The sequence below is a fragment of the Sylvia atricapilla genome, chromosome 5 (genome assembly GCF_009819655.1).
Source record: "Sylvia atricapilla isolate bSylAtr1 chromosome 5, bSylAtr1.pri, whole genome shotgun sequence".
Lineage (NCBI taxonomy): Eukaryota > Metazoa > Chordata > Aves > Passeriformes > Sylviidae > Sylvia > Sylvia atricapilla.
The window spans coordinates 29,700,149-29,712,051 of record NC_089144.1 but is presented as its reverse complement, the minus strand read 5'-3'; the positions used below and the strand labels follow the sequence as shown (position 1 = coordinate 29,712,051).

Here is an 11,903-nt window from a genome sequence, read left to right as displayed (position 1 = left end):
GCAATTCAGAATGCTCCCTGGGAAATTCTTTCAGTTCATGGTGTTGCAAGCACAAAATGTGAACTGCTGTCAAAACTGTGAGTTGGTTGGTTTCACAGTTGTAATATTACAGGTGTTTTAAATTCAACAAGTTCTGGTTTCACTATAGCCTGTAAAAACTTAAACCGTTTCAAAGTTCTCTGAATCTCTTAACACTTCCTATCAATATTGTTACTCCAAAGCTAGAATAAAGTTTCAGTATGCTAGATAAAACATTCTTTACCTGAAAATGCTGATCAAGCTTTTTTAAAAAACCTAAAAGTATACATGCAAATCTTGAACTATATCTAAAATAGTCTGATTCAATTAAGATTTAGGTCCATGAAACATACAGCCTTGATTCCTCTGATTTTGCTCTATATAAAGGAGAAGTTTCACTTCAGTCCATACTGTGAAAACTTGGTAAATGAGAAATAGCACCCTGTACAAATACAAAAATATATTTACAGTACCAATCTTTTCTTTGTGAAGGATCAAGTAGTATTTGGTTTTTCTTCAAGTACGGTATGCATACTAGTTTTAGAAAGAACAAGGAGAGCATAAGTATGCAAAATGCCCAGCAGATGCTTGAACTGCTTCATAACAGACACAGTGCAGAGGTTAAAGGAGTAATGCAGCTGGTATAAGGGAGTGACATGATAGATACCAGTGGCACCTAGGTTAAAACCAGAATTTTGCTTCTTGGACTTCAAAGATTTGACCTGATGGATGATCTTGCAGCATGGTTGTAGGGTATCTGAGGTATTTCCTGTGTGTGGCATTTTGAGACTATAGTTACTGGCTGTGGAGTATTATAAAGGACATTTATTGGGCTCCTGGGACTGGGGAGAGTTTCTGTACCTCAAATTGCAAACCACAGTTTAAAAGCTCATCTCTTCAGAGGCCGCAAACAAAGCAGATACTTGCAGTCACTGAGTACTTCTCTGTTTGTTCTGGCAACCTATCAATGCCGATGTACTACAGAATACAACAAGGAAAGGGAGGAAATGCTGAGACTCAGTACTTGCTTTGTTAACCGAGCTGCAGACTTCCATGTTCTCAGGCTGTGCTGCTGACACAGAGATCTCTGCCCAACCCAACAGCCTCAGAAACAGAAGAGGCTTTTCTCATCCCACCTATAGAAGATCCTCCATATGGTTCTGAATGTGGATGTTGAAAGTATGTTCCTAAAGTCAGGCAGGGGAGCTTCCCTGATACCTAAGAAGAGGCTGCTGATTTCCTTCTAGACCTGGCTCTTGGACTTTTAAAATGTACCACAGTGCAGATTTTTGCTGTCTGTATCAGGCATAGCTATGGTTTTTACTTCATGTGAGCCTGTGAACAGGAGAGGCCAGCTAGCTCCTTCATCGACCTCATTGTTAAAAGCTGGATTTGCTGACCACAAATTGCTGACCACACAAGTGTGTCAGCACTTAGATTTTGGTTGTGCAGATTTACAGTAAAAAAATTATTTTCTGAAAGTTACCTTGCTTTTATCAATCCTTTGCCAAACAGGAAATAAGTGTTACGATCTGCTGAGGAGAACAGGACTGCTTTAAGGCACAAAACTGCATTATTAACTTCAGTGTCAGAACAGCAGTACAAAGATCAAATGTCATTCCTGAGCTGCAGTAATACATCAGATTTATCTGCTGTGATTTACTGGTACTGGGTTTTAAATACCAGTTGCCATCATTGTAGCCACAGAGTTCCTCTGACGAATGTATGTTCTGCAGTCAAAAGACTGACATAAATTAAGTATATTCACATGCTTCAGCACCCTGTACCAACTAGACTGTTACTGATTTTCACATATTAGAAGACAAACCAATTTCATGATAACTGTAAATCCAGTGCCTTTAGAAAGGAGCAGAGAGGAATTAGGGTCCAATTAACTTGAGACTCAGCTTTGAACTATGGGGAGACCAAAAAGCCCCTCCAGAGGAAGGTTCACAGTGGATGAAATTGTCATGGACTGAGGAAGTCTTTAGAAGAGTCTGCTTCTAAGCTATGTACCTGGTGACTGCTATTTACCTTTACTGTAAGGTAAGCTGGGATAATTAAACCTGGGTCTGAAATGCTCCCATGCAGACTTGCACCGAAATTCGTGGCCAGAAAATGGCAACTCCTTGTTTTTATATTGGTTGTAATTCTGAGCACTGAGGCTGGGCATGGTGGCCAGGGTTCTCAGAAGGTGGTATGTTCTATAGTGATCTTCCAGTGCTTGCCGAAGCACACAGAAATGCCACTTTTTTGTAAGCAACTCCTGAGGACTTCAGTTTTTTCAAGTAATTTTTATTTACAGGTCAATATTTGAATGCAGGTACCTGAACATAGATGTATATTGTCCAAGGAAGACTTTAAATTTGTTTTTGTTTTGGTGTCACATGGGTTTAGATAAGAGCTAAACTACAACTTAGTCTACCAGGGAAACATCAGCACATACAAGATTCAGTCTAAATTTAAGATACACTATCAAAACCATTTAGCACTTTATGAAAGGAACAAAATGAATTTTCAGTCACTGGGAGTGTCTGTGTTGTGTCCTTCATCATTCTGAAAAATGGGAGCACTATGCTGAGGAAATCCCTGATGCGCAAAAGCCAGTCTGAATAATTAAAAAAAAAAAAAAAAAAAAAAAAAGACTATACAAAAATGTCCGTATTCTGGGATTATCCTGCAGTGCTTCTTGGAATAAGGTCTGAAGAACAATGGAGATGTTTTTAATTCTTAAGTTTATTTGATTGACAAGAAAGTTTAATGGAAACAGATTGTTTAGCAAATGGAAATTATACCATTGCTTGCCTATTTTGTTGCACATGATGCCAGTGCTTAACTGGAAGCCAGTCCTGATTTTCTGATTTTCCATTCATTTACAGAATTGTTTTTCCTAAATGAATATTCTGATATAAAAGCTATGGATTCTCAAACTCCAAAGCATTTGATAGTAGCACATGATTTTACATTATCAAATTCTCCTAACCAGTTATGCCGCTGTCTTGGAGGAAGTCATGCAGAAGATGAAGTATTCTGCGGTGCAGAAAACAACCATCGCTGTATTTTTGTTTGAGGCATTGGTGGCCACAGAGAAAAGCATGCCCTTTTTAGCCCATTGCTCAGTTGTTTCCCCAAGAGGAAGCCAGGCAATGCTGGCAATATAGGAAGGCTTTTGTTTTACCAACATGCCTCGCGTCAGCCAAAGGCAAAACTGAAATATAACACTAATGAGGATGAATGACTGTGGATAACACTTCGGTGCACTGTTGTTTCTCGTGTGCCACCCACTGTCTCATTTTCTCTGTTTTCACGTTTCTGGACAGCAAAACGTTCCCAGGATTTAGCACTTTGGCGGAGATGAGTTTCTTGTATGACCTGCTCCGTTCGCGGCGTTTTCCACCTGACCCTCAGCTTCGCCCCTTGGGAGGTCCTGCCAGCGGCTGATTTCTGAGATTCTGAGTGCAATTACTTGCCACCAAGCGGGACCATGGGGGCCGCGGCCACCTCCCGTGGGAACACGGCCACCTCCCACGCTGCGGCAGCGCGGGGCGCGGCGCGTCAGCCCCGTCCGCGGTGCCCCGGGGAGCGGGGCGGGCCACAGCCGGTCCGGAGGGAGCTTCTGCCCTCAGCCTCTTCGACACGGTGACCCCGCCCGTGTCTGTCGCCCCTCGCCTCTGACGCAGGGTGGCTGCCGTGTCTTTGCCGGTACGCGGCGGCATTTCCCTGGCACCGCTTGTCCCCTCAGTGCAGGCGCGGTGCGGCGTTTGGGAGCCGGCAGCGTCCCCTCGCCGGCACACACCGCCAGCGGGCTGCTGTGCTGCGGGGCTGCGGCTACATCACATGGCCGCGTAAATGCTACAGCTATTAATTGCTGCTACATCTGTGGTCACTGGTAGATGCAGGCGGTGTGGGCATCCCCCTCTAGTTCTGTGTGTTTGCTCAGAGGAGTCTTCCTTTGCTCTCTTTGGAGCTGTTTTGTTTCCAGTTTCTTAAAATCTGCCCATGAATGCTGCTATTTCATTATGTGTTTGTGGTATCACTGCAGAAGGAACTGCAGTTAGTAATTTCTTCAGGGCAAGCACAATGCCCCATTGCCTTTTTACTATACCTGGCACAGCAGGGACCAGATGCCAGTTGTGAACACTCAGCTTCTAGCTGCAAAAGTACAGCAGCCATCTACCAAACAGGAGATATCTGAGGATAGCTGCAGTTACAGGGAAGTAACTAAAATGTCGTTTCTCTGATCCACATAAATGCTTATTTGAAATCTATCTCTGTGAGATTTCTCAAACCCAAATTCAGATTATAATTATTAAAAACCATCAGCATTTTACTCCTTGTTCTTGCCTGCCTGAGCTCCTGCTACTGTCACCAACCATCAGGATCATGGAAGGCCAGAAAAGAGCATTTAGTGGTAGAATAGTCAAGAATATTAAAGATATTTCGTTGAAATATATGTACTTGTTTAAATGTCTCAGTTAGGCTCTGAATGCAATGAAGTTTTGTTGTATGCACAGCCAGCAGCACCACCCTGCTGCTAGGAAAATGTGATTTCCATAAAATATCTAACAGCTTTCATGTTTTTATTTGCAATGGAGTTTGTCATCATTATTGTAAAATCCAAGTCCTGTGTCAGCATGTGGAATGGAAAAGAGACTTTTTGCTACTCCCTGCTCAGCCCTTAGGCTGAAATGCTATTTGGACCAGAATTCTGACTTTTCACACACTTTTTCTTTAGGGTTTTCTTCTAAAATCAGTGAAGCCATTAGAGATATAAAAGAGCACTGAAAATGAATAAAAATTCTAGATTTTATGGGACACATATGAAAGCCCTCAGAAATCAGTAAGAAATATGATGTGAATGTAAAAGTCTGGCATAGGCAGGCCTTGCAGTTGAATGAACTGATCAACATCAATGTTAAGCAATATTCTGCAGGTAGGTATGTATGTAGAAATGGGGGAAAACATTTTCTTTAAGTAAAAATATACTTTATTGATAGTATACAGATGGACCAAGGTTTAACAAATTTCAACTATGTTGTAACTCAGCTTCTGTAAGGCTTTCCACAGGGTCCCTGTTGACACCCTTATCTCCCAGTTGGAGAAACATTGGTTTGAAGGCGGGACTATTTGGTGGTTAAGGAATTGGCTGGTTGGATGCAGCCAGGGGATTGTGAGCAGTGGCTCTTATGTCTGAGTGGAGGCCAGTGACAACTGGTGTCCCTCCAGGTTCTATCTTGGGACTGATTGCTCTTCGATATCTTCCTCAGTGACACAGAGAGTGGCATGGAGTGCATCCTCAGCAAGTTTGCAGATACAAAGCTGAGCAATGCAGCTGACACAACAGAAGGAGGGGATGTCATCCAGGAGAACCTGGACAATCTTAAGGGCCCACAAGTCCTCACAAAGACATTCTGAAAGAGTTGGCATTGTTTAGCTTGTAGAAGAGAAGGCACCAGGGAAACTTCATTGCAGTCTTACATGACTTAAAAATTGCTCATAAAAAAGAGGGAGAGCAGCTTTGTACATGGATACAGAGTGAGATAAGGGGAAATGGTTTTAAATAAGAGAGGTTTAGGTTAGATGTCTGGAAGAAGTTCTTTACTCAGGGGCGTTGTGAGAAACAGGAATACGATGCCCAGAGAAGCTGTGGATAGTTCATCCTTGGAAGAGTTCAAGGCCAGTTTGGGTGATCACCAACCTGATCTAGTGGATGGCATCCCTGCCAGTGGTGGAGTGGGATTGGAACTCAATGGTCATTAAGGTCCCTTTCAACCCAAGCCATTCTGTAATTCTGTGTATTTATCTAAACTTTGTGAATCAGCCATAGTACAGTCTGCCACAATGTAACATGCAAGAACATTTATTTATCTAATGCTAGAGCACTCCTTTTTAGGTGCATTAAGTGACATATACATATGAGAGTTTATTTAGTATTTCATCTGCATTGGTCAGCTGTGTCAACTTCCAAAGGATTTAAAAACACTTTCCTATTAAAATTACTGTGAAAGTGACAATTTAAAAGTTCTGTTTTTTTAAATTTTTATAAGCAACATGCTAAAGACTACTTGTCAAGGGATTACAATTTAGCAACTATTTTCTGGCATAATCCTACATTTGAGAATTTTTAAGTAGCTTTGTACTTTATTAGAATCTCTCCTAAAACAGTGAATGAAGTCAGAGTCACTCATCATGTTGGCTTCATTACTAATTGATAAACCAGTGCCTTCAGATGATGCCATCCCATTTAATGAATTGCTGATGATCCCCATTGACTGCATCTGTATTGAAAACACAAAAAGAAGTCCAACTTGTAACTACACATAAAACAAAACTTGAAAATACTACTGCAGAAGACAATTGAGGTGTCACGACATTGGGCTGTGCTACTCCAGATCTTTCACATGCTTAGTGAAGATATATGTAAAGGTTCTTACATAGAATAACATTGTCTTTTTATCCTTATGGTATCTGCAACTTTTAAACGAGACTGAAATTTCTGGGTACACTAGTAATGAATACTTATCTGAGTTTAAGTAGAGGAAGCCTAAGGATTTGGTAATCCTTATTTCCTCTTGAAGTATTATAGCAAATCAGTCTTGAGATTTTTAAGCCATTTATTTTAATGCTCTCTGTGAAGGGAAGCTCCTAACATGGTTTATTTAATCAGCTCCAAGGTTTATTTAACCTGGTGAATTCTGCAGACTGTGATCACCTCTCAGAGTAGGTGCTTCACAACAAAGCAAGTTCAGAATTTTCCTGTTTTAACAAAAAAACACAGATGCAAAATATGGAGTGCATTAATTTTTTGTAATGATGTTTCTACCCTGTGGTATATTCATGGTACAGAGAAGTCAATATTTCAAAGATTTCCCTTTTAGTAATACCTTCAAAGGTGTTTTAGAAAAAATAAAGCGGGTAAATATACCAAAATTGTGTAGCTAGTTTAGAGTTTGCTTCAGTTACAGAATGAAGCAAAGGTCAACTTTGAAGTTGAACACTTCTGAACTTTAGGGCCATTTTAACCCAGACCCATGGCTGCATTTGGATGATGGAGTTGCCATTTCCATTTAAGATCTATTTCCATTTGTAACTTTGAGTCACCCTAACCAGGACTGCATTTTATCATAGGGTACAATTCAGCCTATTCTAGTGATGAGCTTTTTAAAAATTGTATTCCCCACCTGTGTTCATGTAGTTGAAACGTGATCTACTAGTGTAAGGTACTAGTTTATTAATCACTGTTTTTAGTGAAACAGACACCCTGGCAGTGTAGCCATTTTAGAGAATGGGCACACAGATTTCATTTATTCAGCCAAAACTAGTTAATTTTAGATATAAATGCACAAAAAAAAAAAAAAATTCAAAGGCCAGGACTTCTATCTAGTAATGAGAAGACAGAAATGGAAATAATAAAGAATTTCATCCAATGATTTATATGTGATCTGCCATAATTTGGAAAGGAGTTTTGAAATTGTTTTGTGACTGACATCAGACTTAAATAATGCCACTGTTGTCTTGAAGAACTTACCCCAGCATAAAAGTATTGCTTTAGAAAGGAGCTCTTTGCATAAGACAGCAGGAATACTTAAATTCCTTAGAATGTAAATCCAAATAATTATTAAGCATTTATTATGGTTTACCCACATCTTCTTTACTGGCCTAGAAAACTCAAGTCATTACTGGCTCATACATGAAGCTACAAAAGGCTCTAGTCTTTGTTCTCGTATATGTTGTTCATATATGTCATATTAATAAAATATTGCCTCACAGGTATGGACTCCTATAATGCCATCTACATATCAGCCAGTCTATAACTAAGTCACATCCTCTGACAGAAAGACGACTGTATCTGTAACAAAGTCATTCACTTTGATAAAAAAGAGCCTGTGAGCCCAAGTGGGAACAGACAATTGCCCGCTTCCTGAAGTCACCCTGCCACATAACAGGTATAAATAAAAGCTACATCAAAAATCTTGCCTTTTCTGTTATTTTCTCCACTCCAGTCTTCAGCTGATGTACCATATTGCTGATTTCCTTAGCCTTGTTAAGGCTGTCATCAGGTAGCTGTTGATGGTGCTCAATATGCTGGTTAAAGTGGGAAAGTGGTTCTTTCCAGGCTTGCAAAAGTTTCAGTATCAGGTGAGTTAGTTCTTCTCTCTTATAATTGAAACAATAAGGGAATATCTCTGTTACTTTGCAGCAGATCATCTGAATACTCTTGGTTTCATTGTGAAATCTGAGTGAGATTAAGATTTACATCTGCAATTCATCACTTAAACACCACTCTATCTCTGCTATTTGTGTGTATATATATATATAACACCCAGAAATTGTGTTTGTTGTGTTTTGTGCTATGAGCAGGGCCTCATCTCCCATCACCCTTCCAGGGGACCTTCTAGAAGGACATCCTGGGGGAAGCTCCTCACTCCATCACAACCAAAATCCAAAATGTTAACATTTGTCTGTCTCCTAGAGACAAAAGTTTTTCCCAGTGGTGTACCCCAACACCACAATTTGCTTTTCCTCTGTATGAACAAACACTTCCTACTCTTCTCTGAACTAATAATGATGTTTTTCTCTTTGCCGTCACAACTGTGATGTAAACAAATTTGCTGTTCTTTTCCCCTTACCTCACTATCGATTCAGAGATGACTGCTATTTCTTTCTCCTGACTGCTTTTTGTGCTTTGCAGTGATACTGATTAATTTAACTTCATTGCCACACACACAAGTTTCTAAGTTTCTGTTCCACAGTTTGCCTCAACAAAATCAAAGGATGTCTGTCAGTCGTTCTCATGAAGTACTACTGCAATATCCCTATTATAACCAGTATATACGATCCAAGCATAGGGAACCACATGCAGATTTAAAATTCAACTAATTTAAGATTCATAGGCAATACTTCTGTGATGTGCACCTGTTTGGGGTCAAAACTTAGCAACCTCTTTAATCCAGATTGTTGATTAAAGCATTAAAACCTCTCTGCCTATCTCCTGCCCGACTGGACTGGGGGACCATTACAGCATGACGAATGAGACATTTTGGGGTTCTGACAGGACAGGAGGTATATTGCCCTTTCTCCAGGGGAGAAGAAAGAAGGCGATGTGACCCGAAGTGTGACCCTTCCAGTCCCCCAAGCCTCGCGGTACCCCCTTCTGCCCTGTCTCTGCCCACCGTCGCCGCTGTTGCCCTTACCGGGATTTTTTGGGCGTACTCTTTGCCGTTGGGTGTCAGCATCCCCGATGTGTGGCACTTCCGAGCGGGTCTTCCCAGCTCGTTGTCACGGGGGGGAAAGTGTTTTTCCTACGGGGGAAGAACACCTAAACGCACACCGAGAGCACCACCACCCCCTGCATCCCCGCACCTTTTCCCCTATCCCGGCCGTCGGCAGCCGCTCCCAGGGCGGAGCAGCGCAGCTCCGCGGCGGCGGGGCCGGCCCGGCACTCACCAGCTCGGCGTACAGCGCCGCGGAGAGGCTGTGGATCCTGCCCGAGTGCCGGATCACCCGGTCGAAGAGATCGGCCACGGTCAGGGGGTGACAGCCGGCGTCCCCCGGAGCCCAGAGCAGCAGCCACAGCAGCACAAGCGCCGCACCTGCGGCGAGGGCGGAGCGCCGGGCTGTGCCCCCGCCCGGCCCCTCAGCGCCTCGCCCCGCCGCCCGGGCGGGGGCCCCGGCCATGGCGCTGCGGAGCCCGTGCCGGGCACGGAGCGGCTGCGGTCGGCCGGCGATGTCCCCGCATCTCCTATATATGCCGGGACTCACGGCGATGACGGGTGTCTCCCCTGACGTGCGCAGCCCTCGGCCACCGTGAGCCAGCCCGCCCGGAGCGGGGCTCACGGCTCGGCGGGCGGACGGGAGCGTCCCTCGCACCGACGGGACCCGCTGTTCTCGGCACAAACGGGTCTCCCGGGCTCGGTGGTGGGTCTGCCGCCGAACCCCAGCCGCCCGGCCGGCCCAGCCCTCCCGTGGGCAGCGCGGGAGCGGCTCCGGGCCCCGCACAGAAGTGGAGTGGTCAGCGCCGTCCCAGAGAGCCCGCGGCCGCCGAGAGGGTAGGGATGGGGAAAGGAGACCCGGAACATGAATTGTTTGTGTCCGTGGTAATGGAGTTTACAAAAGGACAAGAATGGGCAGAGTGACGGGTAGGAAAGAAGCCTCGTTTGATGATATTCATCTCTCAGCTATCTGCTTTTCCTGCTCCATTGGAAGTGATGAGAGGTAAGGCTGCTGAAGGTGTAACAGCTGGTGACTGCATGTTTGGTAGTGCAAATATACCTCAGGATGGTTGGTCCCACGAGGCTAAATGCTCAGGGAGTAGCACATCAAAGGGCTTAGATCAGGGTCCCTAAAGGGGTGTAAGTCCTGTGGACATGGTTGGTGTCCTCTATTTAGGGGCATGAGATACTGAGCAACCCTCAGGACACATAGCAAAAGTTGAGATGCTGGTCATGAGGAAAATTAGTTGACTCTGCCCTTCTTCCCGGGGTTTTTCATTGCCAAGGGAAAAGTCTACTTAGAAATGAGGTTACATGTGACGTGAAATTGTTATCTTTTCTCCCCAGCCATTATGGTGGAGTTATGTATCTGTTTTCTAGCCTATGAATCCTCATTTCATTTATGGAAAATGGAAGGAATATACCTCTGCCAGGATGGTGATCATCCTTCTCCCCCCTTTTAAGGGCAGCTGGTTGACTAGAACTCATTCTGGAGGTAGAAGACATGAGTTTGACTAGTTCTTGGCCAAGATGAAATGGAACTCTATCACTTATACTCTATGTGGATACTAAAAACTGGTAGAAAACAACTAGAGGTAGCTACTTCTCTAGGCAGATACTAAAAGTAATTGTCTGCCAGTGCTTCTGCATAAAATCAAGGTGCATTTCCAATCGACTCAAGTTTTGAAAGGCTGATAGCCCAATGGGTCTAAAGGATACTTTTAATCCCTCATTTTTTAGAACTTCTATAATTCATCTTAAAAACAGTTTACTAAGATGTTCCTAATGATCTACACTATCCAGCAGTTCTCATTCTCTTACGTCTGCAATGTCTCTAATGAATAAAACAGTGCAGGAAATTTCAGTGTTAAGTGCTGCTGAGCCAGTTCTTAATGAATTGCCATATTACCAACATGGCAATAGCTCTGAGTTCTTTGCTAGCTGATAAACTGCTTAATGGCTTGTGGTCCAACTGAAGACTGGGAATATTAATACTAATTAGGTCTAATAATTATCAGAAAACAAGCAATCATGCATATGACATCTGAAAATCATTGGTACTCTGCATATAGGAAGCACATGGATCAATGACTTACTTTTATATAGCCATTTTCTTTTATTTTTCATGTGTCTTGGAGGAATCCTGATATATGCATAGCTTAAAAAGGTTCTTTAAAATATTATATTTTTAAGTTTTGAAGGAGCAATGAACTTAAACTGTGAAAAATGTAAATTATTTGAACAGCAACCCTGCTCCTTCCTTGCTTGCCAAAGATTTATAGTGCAAGATCAACTGGAGTTCATTATGTATTCTAGAATCACTCCTGAATTTATATAATGAAGAAGTAAAAGCTAGAATGAAAAGGTTTGTTTCAACCAAATAGGTATCGATTTGAATTTTTTCCTATAACAACAGACACATTTTACAGCTCAAGAAGGGACACGTCACACACTTCTGCTCTGAAAGTTGACAGTACAAACTCTTGAATAAAACAGGATGAAAATTATGCAACCTGCATCTTAAAATGGAAATGAAAAAAGAATTGGCTACCTGCTTAAAGGAGTAAACTATTTTCTGAGGGCTGGATCTCAGATCTGTGTTTTTTGAGTTCTGTAAACATCATCACTTTATGTAGAAATGTTTGACTTTTCTCTTCTTACTTCTCTGCTCTT

General features: G+C 42.6%; 1 protein-coding gene across 1 annotated transcript; it reads right to left on the bottom strand.

The window, feature by feature from the left end:
* Positions 1 to 5,759: 5,759 nt before the first annotated feature.
* Positions 5,760 to 9,696, bottom strand: LOC136361937 (prolactin-like). The gene is made up of 4 exons (XM_066320219.1): positions 9,466 to 9,696; positions 9,213 to 9,320; positions 7,996 to 8,175; positions 5,760 to 6,296 (listed from the first exon to the last, which is right to left on the bottom strand). Exons 1-4 carry the CDS (start codon positions 9,694 to 9,696, stop codon positions 6,102 to 6,104), a joined length of 714 nt encoding a protein of 237 aa, XP_066176316.1. The 3' UTR covers positions 5,760 to 6,101.
* Between the last annotated feature and the right edge of the window lie 2,207 nt (positions 9,697 to 11,903).

Excerpts from the sequence above, each read along its gene's own strand:
- LOC136361937 (XM_066320219.1), bottom strand. The coding sequence starts at position 9,696 with ATGGCCGGGGCCCCCGCCCGGGCGGCGGGGCGAGGCGCTGAGGGGCCG. Across the intron at positions 9,321-9,465 it reads CGGCGCTGTACGCCGAGCTG|GAAAAACACTTTCCCCCCCG; the intron begins GTGAGTGCCGGG and ends CTTCCCCCGTAG. Across the intron at positions 6,297-7,995 it reads TGGAGAAAATAACAGAAAAG|ATGCAGTCAATGGGGATCAT; the intron begins GCAAGATTTTTG and ends TTTTCAATACAG.